The 17,152-nt window shown below is 38.8% G+C and overlaps 1 protein-coding gene across 3 annotated transcripts in view; it reads right to left on the reverse strand.

Moving 5' to 3' along the window:
* BAZ1A (bromodomain adjacent to zinc finger domain 1A) overlaps window positions 1–17,152 on the reverse strand; it is a 112,458-nt gene that overhangs the window by 31,409 nt on the left and 63,897 nt on the right. For 2 of the 3 annotated variants that reach the window (XM_087823434.1, XM_016220254.2), the window contains 3 exons: window positions 16,102–16,244; window positions 11,306–11,393; window positions 9,921–10,902 (listed from right to left, as the gene is read on the reverse strand). In XM_087823434.1, the coding sequence (XP_087679560.1) occupies window positions 10,706–10,902; window positions 11,306–11,393; window positions 16,102–16,244 (428 nt within the window). In that variant the 3' untranslated portion in view covers window positions 9,921–10,705. Of the gene's footprint in view, window positions 1–9,920; window positions 10,903–11,305; window positions 11,394–16,101; window positions 16,245–17,152 lie in introns of those variants that run through there. The other variant, XM_087823435.1, reaches the window with a different exon arrangement.

The following is a 17,152-nucleotide window of genomic DNA, read 5'->3' on the forward strand; positions in this document are numbered from 1 at the left end:
ATCTGCTGCCTCCTTCATTCCCCCGACTGGGGATCAGGCCTGCAACCTGGGTGTGCGCCCTGGCTGGGAATTGAACGGCGATCTCCTGGACCCTGGGTCAATGCTCAACCACTGAGCCATGCTTGGCTGGGCTGTATGGGCCTTTTAAAAGAATTGCCTCAGACTCCAAGAGCCCTCTGTTTCCCTGAGCCTCAATACCCACTGGTTTTACAGCTAGAAGTTATGGGGACTTCTCTTCCTGGCACTGGAACCCTGGGCTGGAGGGCCTGGTGTGGGGCTGGGATTCCTTGATCCTCAGGGCACATCTCTGCACCTGAGATATCCCTCCCAATTTTTATCTGCCACACTTGGACCAGCCCATTCCCTGTCTCTGCCCCTCCTACCAGTCCTGATGTAGCTTCTTCAATTCCCTAGTTGTAGGAATTCTGTTCAGCCAGGTTTCAGGCAGTTCTGAATGATGGTTGTTCTGTAGTTTAGTTGCAATTTTTGATGTGGTCAGTGAAGCATTTATATCATGGCTGCTTTAAAATCTTTGTCAAGTAATTCTAACATGCCATCTCAGTTTTGGCATCTGTTTCCCCCCGCCCTCATTTAGTTTGAGATTTTCCTGGTTCTTGGTATGAGTAATTTTTGACTGAAACATGGACATTTTTATATTATATTATGAGACTCTGGATCTTATTTAAACTTTGTCTTAGCTGGCTTTCTCTAACCCCACTGACCTGGGAAGTAGGGGCACTACCTTGTAACTGCCAGATCAGGTAGAAATCCAAGTTTCCTACTCAGTGTCTGTTGACACCATAAGTGGTGTTCCTCATAATTGCTTGGCAGTGGTGAGTCCTGGTCCCTCACATGTTCTCCACTGACACTGTGGAGAAAGAGGGGGATACCTCATTACCAACCTGTGGGGAGGAAAGTCCAGACTCCCTACTTGGTCTTCTCTGACATGCCAAAGGGGGTGTTTGAGTACCTCATTTTATCTTTATGAGGGTAGAAGTCTAGGCTCCCCATTTAGTTTTTGTTGGTGTGTTGGTGAGGCCAGGTTTTTTTGTGTTTTTTTGTGTGTGGAGTTTGGCTGGAATAGAGTGGTTATGTCTAAATGTTTTTTTCTTGCTAGGATTGCTCCTTTCCTGGTCCTTTGGCTAGAGAAAGCTTTTGTTGTGGCTTTCTTTTTTTTTGCTTGTGCCTTTGGAATTTCCGGTTGCCAGCTTTGGCAGCACTGTTTGGATATATGAGTCAAAAAGAAAACCTAGGGAACTCAACACTGTGTCTTTCCTTGGATCCCGAGTTCCTTGGTCAGTCTGCCTTCTTTCCACCTTTCAGTCTTTATTTTTTCTTTTATAAATTTATTTTTCTTTCCTTTTTGGTTTTCTATATCTTTGTCTTAAGTTTGCTTTATATATAGGTGCCCCCCAAAATGTATACACACTTTAACAGCTAATAGCTCAATTTTGAAAATGAATTTTAATAAACACTGCCTTTGTAATTATTCAAAATGTGTGTATACATTTTTTTGGGACACCCTATATAATGTCCCGGTTTTTTAGTTATACTGAGTGGGTTGACTAGGGAAAAGGGTGCTCACTTCCTCATCCCAGAAGTGGAAGTCTACCTAAAGATCACCTTTTAAATTTGGTTTTTCTCCTTATATGTTTTGAACCACATATTGGCAGATCCCCCCTCCCCCATCTACATTTCCAATAAAGGAATAGTCCTATGAGTTTTTTGGCTTTATATGGGTTTTCAGTTCAACTCTTATTTGAATGAGCCCAGGGACTTATCTCTGTGTAGGTTTTAAAACCAAGACCCTGTAGAATTAAGACCACCAAGTCTCCTTCACCTGCTGCCTACCGTCACCAGGATGGCGACAGCTTCAGCTTATGTCACTAACAGAATAGTTTTTCAACCACTCTCTATGGACTCAGATATGAATTTAAACAGATGCTCATTGTGTTTTAGTTAGCATTTATGGGTATTTTAATTTATATATTTTATAGTGGTAAAATATACATAACAAAATTTATCATTTAAAATCCATTGTGGTAAAATATACACAACATAAAACTTTCCATTTGAACTATTTAAAAAAAAAATCTTTATTGATTTCAGAGAGAGGGGAAGGGAGAGGGAGAGAGAGAGAAAGAAGCATCAGTGATTAGAGAGAGTCATTGATCAGCTGCCTCTTGCATGTCCCCTGATGGGGATTGAGCCTGCAACCTAGGCAAATACCCTGATAGGGAATCGAACCGTGATCCCCTGGATCATAAATTGGTGCTCAACTGCTGAGCCTGCCAGCCAGGCTGAACTATTTTTAAGTGTATGGTTCAGTGGCATTAAGTACATTCATACAGTCATGCAACCATCACAACTCTCCATTTCCAGAGCTTTTTTTCATCACCCCAAATGGAAACTCCTTTCCTTCCTTCCTTCCTTCCTTCCTTCCTTCCTTCCTTCCTTCCTTCCTTCCTTCCTTCCTTCCTTCCTTCCTTCCTTCCTTCCTTCCTTCCTTCCTTCCTTCCTTCCTTCCTTCCTTCCTTCCTTCCTTCCTTCCTCTTTCTTTTCTTTCTTTCTTCTTTCTTTCTTTCTTTCTTTCTTTCTTTCTTTCTTTCTTTCTTTCTTTCTTTCTTTCTTTCTTTCTTTCTTTCTTTCTTTTCTTTCCTTCCTTTTTCTCTCTCTCTCTCTCTCTCTCTTTCCCCTCCCTCCCTCCCTCCCTCCCTCCCTCCCTTCCTTCCTTCTTTTTAAATATATCTTTATTGATTTCAGAGAAAGGAAGGGAGAAGGAGAGAGTTAGAAACCTCAATGATGAGAGAGTCATTGATTCGCTGCCTCCTGCACATCCCCTACTGGGGATTGAGCCCGCAACCTGGGCATGTGCCCTGATTGGGGATTGAACCGCAATCTCCTGGATCATAGGTTGATGCTCAACCACTGAGCCACACTGGCCGGCTGTGTTCTGGGTATTTTTTTAACAACTCTTTAGGTTACCTGATTCCTGCTGGTGAAGTGGCAGTAGAAAGACATTTTAGGTGGAAGGTACAGCAAGTAAAAAGGCATGGAGTTTTAGAAGAATCCTAATATCTAAGAAACAAGGGCCAGTGTGACAGGAGCCTCTACATAGATGGTGTGGTGAGACGCGACAGATGAGGCTGACAGAATGGTGTCAGATTGTGCAGGCCAAGCTAATCTCAGGAAACTAACAAGGAAAGGAAATTTATAAATAAGAAATTGAGTTGCTTAGTTTTGTTATTTAGTAAGATAACTCTAACAATAGGTAGATTCTGCAGAGATCTACACTGCCTATTGTCCAGTGTATGAAGTTTGTTCAGCCCTAGCTGGTTTTGCTCAGTGGTTAGAGTGTCGGCCTGTGGACTGAAGGGTCCTGGGTTCCCTTTCAGCCAAGGGCATGTATTTTGGTTGCAGACTTGATCCCCGGCCCTGGTTGCAATGCGTGTAGGAGGCAACCAATTGATGTGTCTTCTCTCACATTGATGTTTCTCTTCCCCTTCCCCTCCTCCTTTCCACTCTCTCTGAAAAGCAATGGAAAAAATATTCTTGGGTGAGGGTTAAAAAAAAAGTTTGTTCATAGAGGTTTGTCCAGTTTTCTAGTTATTTACAGAAGGATGTAAAATCCGGTACCAATTCTTCCTTCATGGGTAGAAATAGTGGTCCAGCATAGTTTCAGAGGTCCAGCTAAGTTTCACCATGGGACTATATGCGATTGTTCAGGGACTGTGTACAGACCTAGAATAAAAGAACCAAAGATGAGAGCACAGGTGAATCTCGACTTTTAAGAAGTAGCCAGAGCAAGGACTAGTGAAAGGAAGTAAGAGTTCTTCCTGTTTGTCAAATACCTTTGTTTAAATGATCTTTATATTATATATCCCAGATCAGGGCTCAGCAAACTACAGCCTGCAGGCCAAATCTGCCGCACCACTTGTTTTTGCAAATAAAGTTTTACTGTAACACATATTAGCTTCTGTATTCTCTCTGGCTTTTGTGCTACACTGGCAGAAATAGTTACAGCATAGACAGCTGGCAAAGCCTTAAATATTTCCTATGCTTTAAAGAAAGTTTGCTAAGCCCTGTCCTAGAGGATTGTGTGGACTGGACAGTAAAAAGTGCATGGGATCAAAAGAAAAAATACCACAAGAAGCCAAGGCAGGAAAATATTTAAAATTAAATGCCAATTTGCTATAGAAATACTACACTGCCCCATTATTCATTTTTTAATTTGTCACTCTTCTGATCAGTAGATCATTATCTAATAACAGAAACAGCTGTTATATATATAATAATGATTAATAACATGAATTAATTGTAGCTAGGCAAAATATCCCATGAAATTATAACTTTTTGTAACCTGTCATCAGATAATTGGTTAAATAAATGCAGGACTGGGATATCTGAGAGAAGGGTTACAAATTGAGGTGAGTCCCAGATACAGTGGAATACTGGACAGCACATAAATGAATACAGGTGTCCACAATGTATTGTGCTAAGTGAAAAAGCTGATTAAAATATGATTTGTATGACGATTCCATTTTTTGCTGAGGAAAATAATCTAAAAAGTCATATACCAAATTTATTTTTGTTTTATATATTTATCGTTTTCTCCTTTTTGGACAATGACCCTTCATTAATTTTATAACTAGAAGTAGTAAACTTTTCATTATACTGGGGAAAAAGTATTAAATATACCTCTAAAACTGACCAGATCAAAGGCTTAAATCACAACCTTAAATTTTAGAGATTTGTTCATCAATACTCTGAATATATTTTCTCAAACTTCCTTGATAGAAAGGGTTGCTGGCTCCCAAGATTAAAAATTAAAGGGGTGTTTGGTCTTTTGCATACTATTAAAGTACTTATACACTGCCATTCCTGCATATCTATTCTAATCTAGAGGTTTGCTTTGATATCTTAACACTGCAAGCTCTTGAACAGTGAATATAAAGGATAATGTGGAATAATAAGCACAATCTTCCTGATGTTGTTAGTGAAATTAACCTAAGCACACTGCCTTTTTTTTTTTTTTTAGATCAAAGAATGTACCCACATGTGTGAAACTCACCAAACCTATTCTCTCAAGAAAATGCCTGACATTTTTAATATTCTGATACAGTGGAGAAAAAGCAACAAATGAGACAATATTCTATTTGGAAGTACAGCTACCTTCAAAGTTTGACATAGGTATTACATTTCTGCTTCTAACATGTTTCTGGGGCTTCTGATCAAGATGGTGAAGTTGGTAAATGCAGTACTTGCATCTTCCTAGGACTAAATTACAGACCCATCATTGAAGTATAGCTGAACAGAGCCTAAAATATAGCTGAACATAAGTCCTATAACTAAAGATATAAAGAAATGCCACACTGAGACTCGTAGGAGGGGTGATGTGGAATGGCCTGGTCCCACATTCAGGGGAGAGATATCTCAGCTGCAGAGGTCCCCCTGAGGAGTGAGGGAATCCCAGGCTCCCCAGCCCAGGATTCCAGTGCTGGGAAGAGAAATCCTCGTAACTTCTGCCTGTAAAAATCATCAGGGATTGTGGCTGAGTGAGACAGGGCTGCTAGAGTCCCAGGCATTCCTCTTAAAGGGTCTGTGAACAGACTTTTTCACTGACTCTCTCCCTTTTATTTCAGCACAGGGCAGCAGCTTGAAAGGCACCAGGGACATATAGGGAGGAACTGAAGTGTCCAGTGTGAGCTGGAGGGGCAGCTTTCTCCCAGACAGAAGTGCTGGCAGAGGCCATTGTTTCTTTGCTAAGTCCTCCCCGCACAGAGCTGGCAGGCAGGTGCCATATCTGATACTCCATCAGATATGAAGTATCTGGCTAACACTGCTTCACCCTGGTGGTTCCGAGATCCTGCCCCACTCAACTTGTGGGCCCACCTAAGCCATTTCCAGCGGCTTTTCCATACAAATGACCATGCTGAGGACTTTTCTAAAATCTTTCAAAGGATCTCAAACCACAAACAAGCAGCATCTGGCCTCAGAGTGCCCTATGTCTCTTGCTAAATGGTCCTAGGCCCAGTACTAGCAGCAGCTGGCCTTGGCTCATAGCTTGGCCTCTCCCAGGCACCTCCAAACCCAGTACAAGTGCAGCCATCTGCAGATCGCTCTGTAGCTCATGCTGGGTAGCTCTGGGCAGGGCACAGGTGGCAGCTGACCTGGGCCTGCACAAGGTCCTAGAGCTAGAACACCAGGTAGACAGCTTCAGATCATGCCAGAGCACCACCCAACCACCTCCGTGGACAACACACTCAAGGGGAAGACTCACTGGGCACCAAATGAGTCCTGCTCAGTGGGATTGGCCCCTGCACAGCAGATCCTCTGCTGTAGAATCCCTGAACCCATTCAGCCTGGGGGTAAATCCTTCCAATTGACGTGCCAACAGCAATCAAGGCTCAACTACAACAGGCAGTTACATATAGCCCTCAAGGGGGTGGGTGTGTACCTGGAGTGCCCAGCTCGGGTGAATGTGGAAGCTGCTGCACCATTGGGCTCAACAGGACATAGACTACATAAGGCCACTCTACCAAGACTAATAGATATAGCAGCTCTACCTTATACATAGAAACAAACATAGGGAAGCTGTCAAAATGAAGAGACAAAGAAACGTCCCAAATGAAAGAACCGAAAACTCGGTTCTTAAGGAGATTCTGAGACAACTTCATGCATACCAACATTTGCATCATGGGGATGCCGAAAAGAGGAGAGAAGGAGCAAGAAGTTGAAAATCTATTTGAAAAAAATGACAGAAAACTTCCCTAACCTGGTGAAGGAAATAGACATACAAGTCCAGGAAATGCAGAGTCCCGAACAAGATGAACCCAAAGAGGCTCACACCAAGACACATAATAATTAAAATGCAAAAGGTTAAAGACAAAGAGAGGATCTTGAAAGCAGAAAGAGAAAAGCAGTTAGTTATCGCAAGGGAATGCCCATAAGACTGTCAGATGATTTTTCAACAGAAACTTTGCAGGCCAGAAAGGATTAGCACAAAATATTCTGAATGATGAAAAGCAGGGACCTATAACCAAGATTACTCTACCCAGCAAAGGAATCATTTAGAAAGACATATAAAGAGCTTTCCAGACAAGAAAAAGCTAAAGGAGTTCATCACCACCAAACCAAGAAATGTCAAAGGGTCTTCTTTAAGAAGAAAAAAGTAAAAAATCTGAAAATGGCAATTACGTATCTACCAACATTACATGTGAATGGATTAAATGCTCCAATCAAAAGACATAGTGTGGCTGAATGGATAACAAAACAAAACCCTATATATGCTGACTACAAGAGACTCACTTCAGATAGAAAGATACACACAGACTGAAAGTAAAGAGATGGAAATAGATATTTCATGAAATGGAAACAAACAAGCAAAAAGCTGGTATAGCAATACTTATTACACCAGACAAAAATAGACTTTGAAACAAAGGCTATAACAAGAGACAAAGAAGGACCCAGCAATTCCACTTCTGTGTATTTATCTGAAGAAACCCAAAACACTACATCAAAAAGACACATGCATCCATATGTAATTGCAGTGTTATTTACAGTAGCCAAGATATGGAAGTAACGTAAGTATCCATCAATAGATGAATGGATAAAGCAGCAGTGGTGCACATAGGAATAGACAAAAGTAGGTTTACAGTTGTAATACAAATAAATAATACAATAATTAATAAGAATACAAGAATAAACTGTTTTGCATACTCACAACTGTAAATCTACTTTGTCCACCCCTGTATATACAATGAAATTTGACTCAGTCACAAAAAAGAATGAAATCTTGCTATCTGCAACAACATGGATGGATCTAGAGGGTATTATGCTGAGTGAAATAAGTCAGACAGAGGAAGACAAATGCAATATGATTTCACTTATATGTGGAATCTAAAAAACAAATAGAGTAGAAACAGACTCATAGATACAGAGAACATTTTGATGGTTGCCAGATGGGAGGGGTCCTGGGAGCAAATTGGTAGTTACAGATAGTCAAGGGGATGTAAACTACAGCACACAGAATATAGTCAATAATATTGTAATAACTATATATGGTGTCAGATGGGTACCAGATTTATCAGGGTGATCACTTAAAAAAAAAAAAACTTCATTGATTTCATAGAGAGGAAAGGAGAGGGATAGAGAGATAGAAACATCAATGACGAGTCATTGATCAGCTGCCTCCTACATGCCCCCGACTGGGGATGGAGCCTGCAACTCAGGCATGTGCCCTGACCAGGAATCGAACCCCGATTGCCTGGATCCTGGGTCGATGCTCAACTGCTAAGCCACGCCTGGCAGGGCGGGGTGAGCACTTTTTAAGTTATATAAATGTCTAATCACTGTGTTGTATACCTGCAACTATTATAATATTGTATGTCAACTGTAATTAAAAGGAATTATTACAAAAACAAAAACATGTTTCTGCATATGCTTAAATAATAAGGATGCTATAGCCAATATTAATTGGACCTGTAGCCATATATACATGGGAACTAAATTCAAAGTTTGGGAGACAGCAGCTTTTCCAGTACTCATGCAAACTTCAGTACATATTGTGAGCACATACATGGCTGAAGAGTATGAGGACAGAGATCTTCAGAAACTACAAATAAAAAAGGGAAAGAACCACGTGCTTACAATGAATATCGATGCAAAAAATATAATTATGACACAAATATATGTCCATATGCCTTCTCCCATATACATTTTCCCATCTGTCCACCCTTTTACGTTGTGCACAAAGATAAGTCTGCAGATTTCTTATCCTCCAAGAGGTACCTTAGTGTGATGAAAGATGAAACTTTGACAGCTTAGTGTCCTTTACTCTGATGTTGGACAAGTACTTAAAAAAAAGTCTGAGTCTAAACCTCATTTGAGAAATAGAGTAACAACAGCAACAAAAACCGTCACAGAATTGCCTTAACATAAAAAGCATTTACCGTAGTTATTAAGTACAAAGGATATAAACTTTTCTGTTAATGGGCTACATAGTTTTTAGGTACAAAGGATATAAACTTCTCTAATAATCATGTTGGCATATAACAGGATGTGTTAATTTCTTTCCCTCTGGCACTTTCTTGCAATTACAAACCAGTGCTTTTAGAAATATAATCTGAACATAGAGACTGATCTCAGTAAGTGGTACCCAGATGAGTGAAATGTCTCCTTCACTATCTTAGACTTTAGTTTTTCCAGTTTTTAGTTTTTGTTCTACCTATTCCATTATATAATCCTTTCTCCTTGAAGAGAAACAAAAGCAAATAGAAGCTGAATAATGCTGACTGCTTTCTTGGTGATGTCAACATGACATTCTCAGCCACTATCATATATCCTTGTGTGTTAACCTGTTGCTGTATTAAATCTCAATTACTGCAGACATGTACTGGAGGAGTAAATGATTTTTGTGTATGAGACAATCTGGCTGGGCAGATTAAATCAGTAAGTAGTTGGTCAGAAATGGTTCCTTCTTAGTGTTTATTATAGGGAAGAAAAACAAATATAAAAGTTACTTGTTATTAACAACAAATAAAGAATATTAAGTAATAAGATAATTTACTTTAATATAATTATGTTCTAGAATTCCCTCCTGAATATTTAAATGCTAAGTGAAACTTTCTAAGAAACTTGGTTATTGGCATATGAAATGATTACAAATTTACCGAATTTATATATATGAACACACTCATGAAAAGAATCCAGAGACTTTGATAATCTCAAAGTATCTGAGAAAGAAATGAAAGTAAAGAGGGGTAACTTCCCAAATAAATGAGCCTAGTTAAAAGATGACGTAACAGCATGCTCAGGATTTTAAATGATTGAGGTACAATAAAACATTGGTTTGTATGGTCTGTATGTATCATGTATAGAAGTCCAATTCTGATTTGTAAAAATTCCAGAAATTCAGAATACTTGAAAAAATGTATCACTTTATTTGTACACTTAAAAAAAGTTGTACATAGAAACTTATAACACAGTTCTGTAAAACTGGAAGAACTGTCAGTAAAAAGGAAGGATGTTACCTTTTATTGAATGATCATTAAGGAAGAGAAATAAAACAAAAACAATAAAATGTTTAAAAAATTAAAGAACATTTTCCAGGTACAAATTTTATAAATACAAAACAAATTCACAAATTACTTTGAATTCTAAATAAATATCTAGTTAATAAACTCAGACTTAATACCTCCAGCCAGCACTGGTACAGCACTTCAAGGATATAAAATTGGATTCATTCATGTGTAGTGTTGAAAGAATGTGCTCATTAAAATTTCTTAGACATATACACTTTTCCTGTGCTGTAACAGAACATTTATCTGTGTAGATAAATCTCCCTTAACACCACATGTCTAAGAAAAGTCATTAATGACAAAATAAATCATAGGTGAAAAAATATTTTCCAAGATATTGGGACACATGAATGATCTCAAAATGTACAAAATCTCTGTAAACCAGTACTGTATCCAATACATCTATCAAACTTATTAGATACTGAACAAAACTGTAGCAAAGGAAATCTTTCCTACATTCTCCTGAGTGCTTAATATTAAAATTGAGAATATAGTGCAGGCCACACTTCAAAGTGGTCAATCAGTTGCTATTGCTTTATACATATATGTCTGCCTTAGAGCATGATTTAATGTTCCATTTCACGAATAATTTGTTTTCCTCAAATATATCCTTTAGAAGGACAAAATTAGATTCGTGACTTTTTTGCAGCTGGTGGCGTGCTAACTTGATCCACATTCCCAGGTGTGACGTGAAGTCCAAGTTTTTGAGCCTGAATATGGAAAAATGCTTGAAGCCTCGTTCCAGCTTTTGCTTCACTTGTGTTACGAGGGTTGTACTCAAAGCAGTTCGAAAACATTAACTCAACATCATCAATAAACTCAGCTGGAAAGGAAAAACCAAATGAGATTAGAATGAAAGCATATAACATAAATAAAAATTTTATTTGTATCATATCTAGAAATGTCATTAAGAAACAGATGCCCACTTTTTTCCTTAGAAATTGAAGACTGAAACAAGATAGCAGAACTGAAGCTTAAAACTGTTAAACTACAAATTAAAACTGTTTTATTAAAATTATGCTATTAGCATAAGGTCAGAGTCTACAAAATATCTTTAATTTATTTAATCCCCATCCACCTTTCATCCCCATATACATGGATAAGCATTTGAGAGACCTCTTGGGATGCCATCTACACAATTACATTAATATGTATCATATAAGTAAAAAGAAAAATAGCCTCTATCTCTTTAAACAAAAATATAGAGAAAAATATAAATTACTTACATGCTAATTTATATTCACATTTGTTCACCTTTTCACGAATTATATTTAAGGCAATGGGCTTTTTGATGATGTCATAATAGTCTGGGACCTGTAAAATAACTCAAATATAATCTCTCCTATATAAAATTTATCAGAGATAAGTGGTCAAATACATGAAGGTTTTGCACTGAAAAGCAACTGTGTATTAACCTCTGAATTCTATTGTTTCATTAAAGCCATATAAGACATTTCAGTCATTAAATGCTGTAGAAGACCATTTGATACTATAAAAGTGTTAATTTATTGTGCAAATAAAAAGATTATGGTTTTGTGTGCTTTGTCTCTATAGGTACATATATAAAGCTATAAAAATTTTTTAAAATGAGTATTACTGCATTTGTAATAAAGAAAAAAATGCAACAAAAATTAATTCAGCACAAGAACTACTCAGGAAAAATGAGTTAAGAGTCAATTTGAGAAGATGGCAGCACAGGTAAATGCAGTACTTGCTGCCTCCCACAACCACATCAAAATTACAACTAAAATACAGAACCACCTGAAATCTAGCTGAACAGAAGTCCTACAACTAGGGAATTAAAGAAGAAGTACATGGAGACTGGTAGGAGGGGTGGAGATGTGGGGTGGAATCACAGAACCAGGTGGTCCCACACCCACGTACAGAGGTTTAAAATTGGGAGGGATATCTTGGCTGTGGTTTCCGTGAGAAGTGAGGAGTCAGCCCTGCGTTCCAATGGCAGAAAGACAAGTCCCCAAACTTCTGGCTGTAAAAACCAGCAGGGATTGTGACTGAGTGACATGGAGGCTGTTGGGAGTCCCAGGCAGTTCCTCTTAAAGGGCCCATGCATGGACTTACTCGGATTCACTCCCTCTGAGCTCCAGCACTGGGGCAGCAGCTTGAAAGGAACCTGGGACATTCAGGCAGGGAACTAACTTGCCTGGAATCAGGGCGCGAGCTGGAAGGGCAGCTTTCTCCAGACATAAGTGCTGGCAGAGGCCATTGTTCCTTTGCTGAGCCCTCCCTGCCACAGAGCTGACTGGCAGGTGCCATATCTGAATCTCCATCAACCTGGCTCACACTTTTGCCCCACCTTGGTGACTGATTACCTGAGACACTGCCCCCTCCCTACTTGCAGGCTCATCAAGCTATTTCCAGTGGCTTTTGCATACAACTGGCCTCTCTTCGTGCTTCGGACTTTTCTAAAATCTTAAACAAGCAGTAGCTGGCCTCAGCATGCCCCATACCTCTCAATAAGTGGCCCCAGGCCTAGCACTAGTGGCAGCCTGCACTGGTTCAAAGCTTGACCTCTCCTGGGCACCTCCAAGCCACTGCAAAATAAGCAGCCATCTGCAGATTGCTCTGTAGCTCATGCTGGGTGGCCCCAGGCAGGGCGCAGGCAGTGGCTGACTTTGTATCTCCAGGGAGGCTCCAGAGCCAATGCACCTGATGGTCAGCTTCGACCATGCAGCAGAACCCTACCTCCTTCATGAGTGACACACTCAAGGGGCGGGCTTGGTGAGCACCAAAACCCCACTGAAGCAAGTCCTGCTCCACAGGGGTGTCTACAGCACAGCAGCTCTTCCACTGTAGTTGCAGCTGATCCTTGCAACTGACTGGACTGGGAGTCAGTTCCTCCCAGTGACACCAACATCAATCAAGGCTCAACTACAACAGGACAGTGCACACAGCACACAGGGGAGCACCTATATTTCCCAGTTCAGGTGACTGGGGAGGCTCAGCCACCGGGCCCTACAGGCCACCTGCTACACAAGGTGACTCTATCAAGTCTGGGAGACATAGCAGATCTACCTGATACATAGAAACAAACACAGCGAAGCCGCCAAAATGTGGAGACAAAGAAACATGTCACAAATGAAAGAACTGGAGAAATCTCCAGAATAAGATCTAAATGAAATGGAAGCAAGAAAGCTACCAGATAGAGAGTTCAAAACAGTGGTTATAAGGATGCTCAAGAAACTTACTTAGAACTTTAAGAAACTTAGTGAGAACATCAACAACATAAAAAAGGACCAGTCAGAAATGAAGGATACACTAACTGAAATAAAGAGTAATTTACAGGGGATCAACAGTAGAGTAGAGGACACTGAGAATCAAATCAAGAATTTGGAATAGCCCTAGCCAGTTTGGCTCAGTGGTTAGAGCATTGGCCCATGGACTGAAGGGTCCTAGATTTGATTCTGCCTAAGGGCATATACCACGGTTGCAGCCTTGATCCCTGGCCCCAGTTGGGGCGGGTGCAGGAGGCCACCAATAGATGTGTCTCACATCAGTGTTGCTCTCTCTCTGAAAAGCAACAGAAAAAATACCCTCAGGTGAAGATTAAAAAGGAAAAAAAGAATTTGGAATATAAGGAAGCAGAAAACACCCCATCAGAACAGCAAAAAGAAAAAGAATCCAAAAATATGAAGATAGTATAAAGAACCTCTTGGACATCAAGCATACCAACATTCGCATCATGGGGATGCTGGAAGGAGAAGAGAGGGAGCAAGAAGTTGAAAACATATTAAAAAAAAAAAAAAATGACAAAAACTTCCCTTACCTGGTTAAAGAAATAGACATTCAAGTCCAGGAAGCACGGAGAGTCCCAAACAAGATGAACCCAAAGAGGTCCACACCAAGACACATCATAATTAAAATGCCAAAGGTTAAAGACAAAGAGAGAATCTTAAAAGCAGCAAGAGAAAAAAAAAGCAGTTACCTAACAAGGGAGTGCCCATATGACTGTCAGGTGATTTCTCAACAGCAACTTTGCAGGCCAGAAAGGAGTGGCAAGAACTGTTCAAAGTGAATGAAAAGCAAGAACCTACAACCAAGATTACTCTACCAAGCAAAGCTATAATTTAGAACTGAAGGTCAGATAAAGAGCTTCCATGACAAAAAAAGCTAACGGAGTTCATCACCACCAAACCAGTATTACATGCAGTGTTAAAGGGTGTTCTTTAAGTAGGAAAGAAAAAGATAAAAAATATGAACAAAAAAATGGCAATAAATACATATTCATCAACAATGGAATCTAAAAGTCAAAATAAACGAACAAGCAGAACTGAAACAGACTCATAAGATACAGAGAACATTTTGACGGTGGCGAAATGGGAGGGGTGATTGGATGGGTGAAAAGGGTGAAGGGATTTAGAAGTGCAAATTAGTCACAGCCCAGAGACACAGACACTACACAGGTAAAGGCTGGGGATGGGATAAGAGATGGGTGGAGGGGGGCAATGTAATGGGGGATACTTGTTATACTCTTAACAATGAAATAAATTAAAATATGTAAGTAAATAAAAAATAAAAACCCTTTTGTTACACTAAAAAAAAAAAAAAAATTCAAATTGAGCCCTGGCTGTTGTGGCTCAGTTGGTTGGGCATTGTCCCATGCACCAAAAGGTTGCTGGTTCAATTTCTGGTCAGGGTTGTGCAAGAGGCAGCCAATAGATTTTTCTAACATCAATGTTTCTCTCTCCCCTCTTCCTTCCTCTCTCTCTAAAAATCAATAATAAAAATAAATCTTAAAAAATAAAGAACCGAGTGAAATTGAGATTTAATTTTTATTAGATGCTATTCATTGTTACTTAATCCTTTATATTCTTGCTTTAGAAATCTCAAAGTAGAATTCTGATGTCACTTTTTCATTCAGAAACCATTACCTAACACTGAGTAGTGAGACTCTTTATATGCTAGTTGTGTCCAGCTAGCTAGTCTGCTCCAATCAAACTACCCATCATTCCTCATATTCTCATTTCTGGCTCTTTACCTTATTGTCCCCTCTTCCTGAAATTCCCTTATTCCAGTTCTTACTGTTGAAATTCCATCTTACTTCAATGACCAGACTAAATAGTTCTTCAAATAGTCCTGCTATTCCCTCCCTCTGAAATGCTCAAATCAGTCTCCCTTTCTTCTCTATTTCTGAAAGACCATTACATAACCTCTATTATAGACCATAACATGGTTCTATCTCTGCTATAGCATATCACATCTGCCATAATATATACACATATGTATATTGAAAACAATCCACATATAAGTGGACCTGCGCAGTTCAAACCTGCATTGTTCAAGGGTCCGATGTATAAACAACTAGAGCACCATCTCTAATCTTTAGTTAGGTTAGGCTAATTCTGTTATTTAAGAGTACCTATTTTTTAAATCAATGTTTCTCAAACTGTGGTCTTTGGACCAGCACCATCAGCATCATCAGGGGATTTGTCAGTAATGCAAATGGTTGGGCATTATCCCAGATCTAGTGAATCAAGAACTCTGGAGTGGGGCCCAATAATCTGTATATTAACAAGCCCTCCAGGTGATTCTGGTATATGCTGAAGTTTGAGAACCACTGTCTTCTATAATTGAAATACCAATAATGGTAGTTGAATTAACTCTATTCATATCCATTACCTTGAATAAAAACATTGAGGTTATTTCAACACACTGTCATCGTTTATAAGAATCAGTCAACTGGCTCTGACTGGATAGCTCAGTTGGTTAGAGCGTTGTTCCAATACACCCAGGTTGAGGGCTTGATCCCCAGTCAGGGCACATACAAAAATCAACCAATGAATGCATAAATAAGTACAAAAACAAATGGATGTTTCTCTCTCTCTCCCTTACCCTCTCTCTCTAAAAATGAATAAATAAAAATTAAAAATTAGAGGCCAACTTTTCAAGTGTTTAAAAAAAGAGTGCATAGTGATTAACAAACGTTTGGACTATCTCAAAACCGCCATGCAAACTAAATCAAATAATGTACAGGAATACATTTTATAAAGTCTAGAAATATTACCTGGATTTTAGAAACAAGTTTCAAAAAAGGCCAGCTGTCATCATGCCGCACCAGTTCTACAACAAGTTGTTCGAAAGCAGACAATTCATGAACTCCTCCCTGTCGGCCTGAACTTCTTCGACTCAGTGTCACAGGAGATGATTCTAAATAAATAAATTAATTTTAGTAGATGACAAAGCAAAACATTTGATCATTACAAGCTAAACAGGGCATATAAATACAAACTAAATTCAAACAAAATTGACACTATACACTGAGAAGTTAAATTAATTTACATTTTGAGATATGAAAATCTGGACCAAACATTCATTATTTCCTTTTTGATCTTAAAAATTTCCAATCACATTAAACATTCACTGGGAATAGATTGTAAAATGAGTGTAATACAAAAGAAAATTCTAGAACACAAAGTTTGTGAATTTTTTACTTTTATTAAAAATATGTTTTCAACTATGATAAAATAACAGTTAGCAATTCTCCAATATTTCCTGAAAAACATCAATAGAAAAGTTATTTCTTCAGATCTAGAAACTAGGCCTCTTTAAATCTTAATTTTATGAGAATTTTCTTAAAGCCAGATGCTTTCTCATAAAATCTAATGTATATAATGAAATCTAAGGGTATGAAGTAGTAGGAAAGGGTAGTAGTATAGTCCACATAAGAATTTAGGTGTTTAAATTCTCTATTTAAATGCAAATCCACGTATTTCCCCCTTTATTTGTCCTTAGAAACAGGTTAGCAATTTCTCAAATCAATTAATAACAACAAAAGTTTTTTTCACCAGTGTTTTTGAATAAAAGTAGTTTAGGTATACTAGATTGAAGTTCAGATTCAGGGAAAAGCAAAACAGATAAAGGGATAAAAAAAGATAAATTAGATTCTGGTGCAAAGTCCCTCCCACACTCGACAACATGGTGACTAAATATATCCTATTCTTTCATCAATAAATTCTTTACTCCTGTCTTTGTTTGAATAATGCAATACAATCTATCTAGAATTCTTTAAAGAATAATGCATTTTTTATGTTTCACTTCATTTTTTGGAAATAAAG

The sequence above is a fragment of the Miniopterus natalensis genome, chromosome 1 (assembly GCF_054644295.1).
Source record: "Miniopterus natalensis isolate mMinNat1 chromosome 1, mMinNat1.hap1, whole genome shotgun sequence".
Taxonomy (NCBI): Eukaryota; Metazoa; Chordata; class Mammalia; order Chiroptera; family Miniopteridae; genus Miniopterus; species Miniopterus natalensis.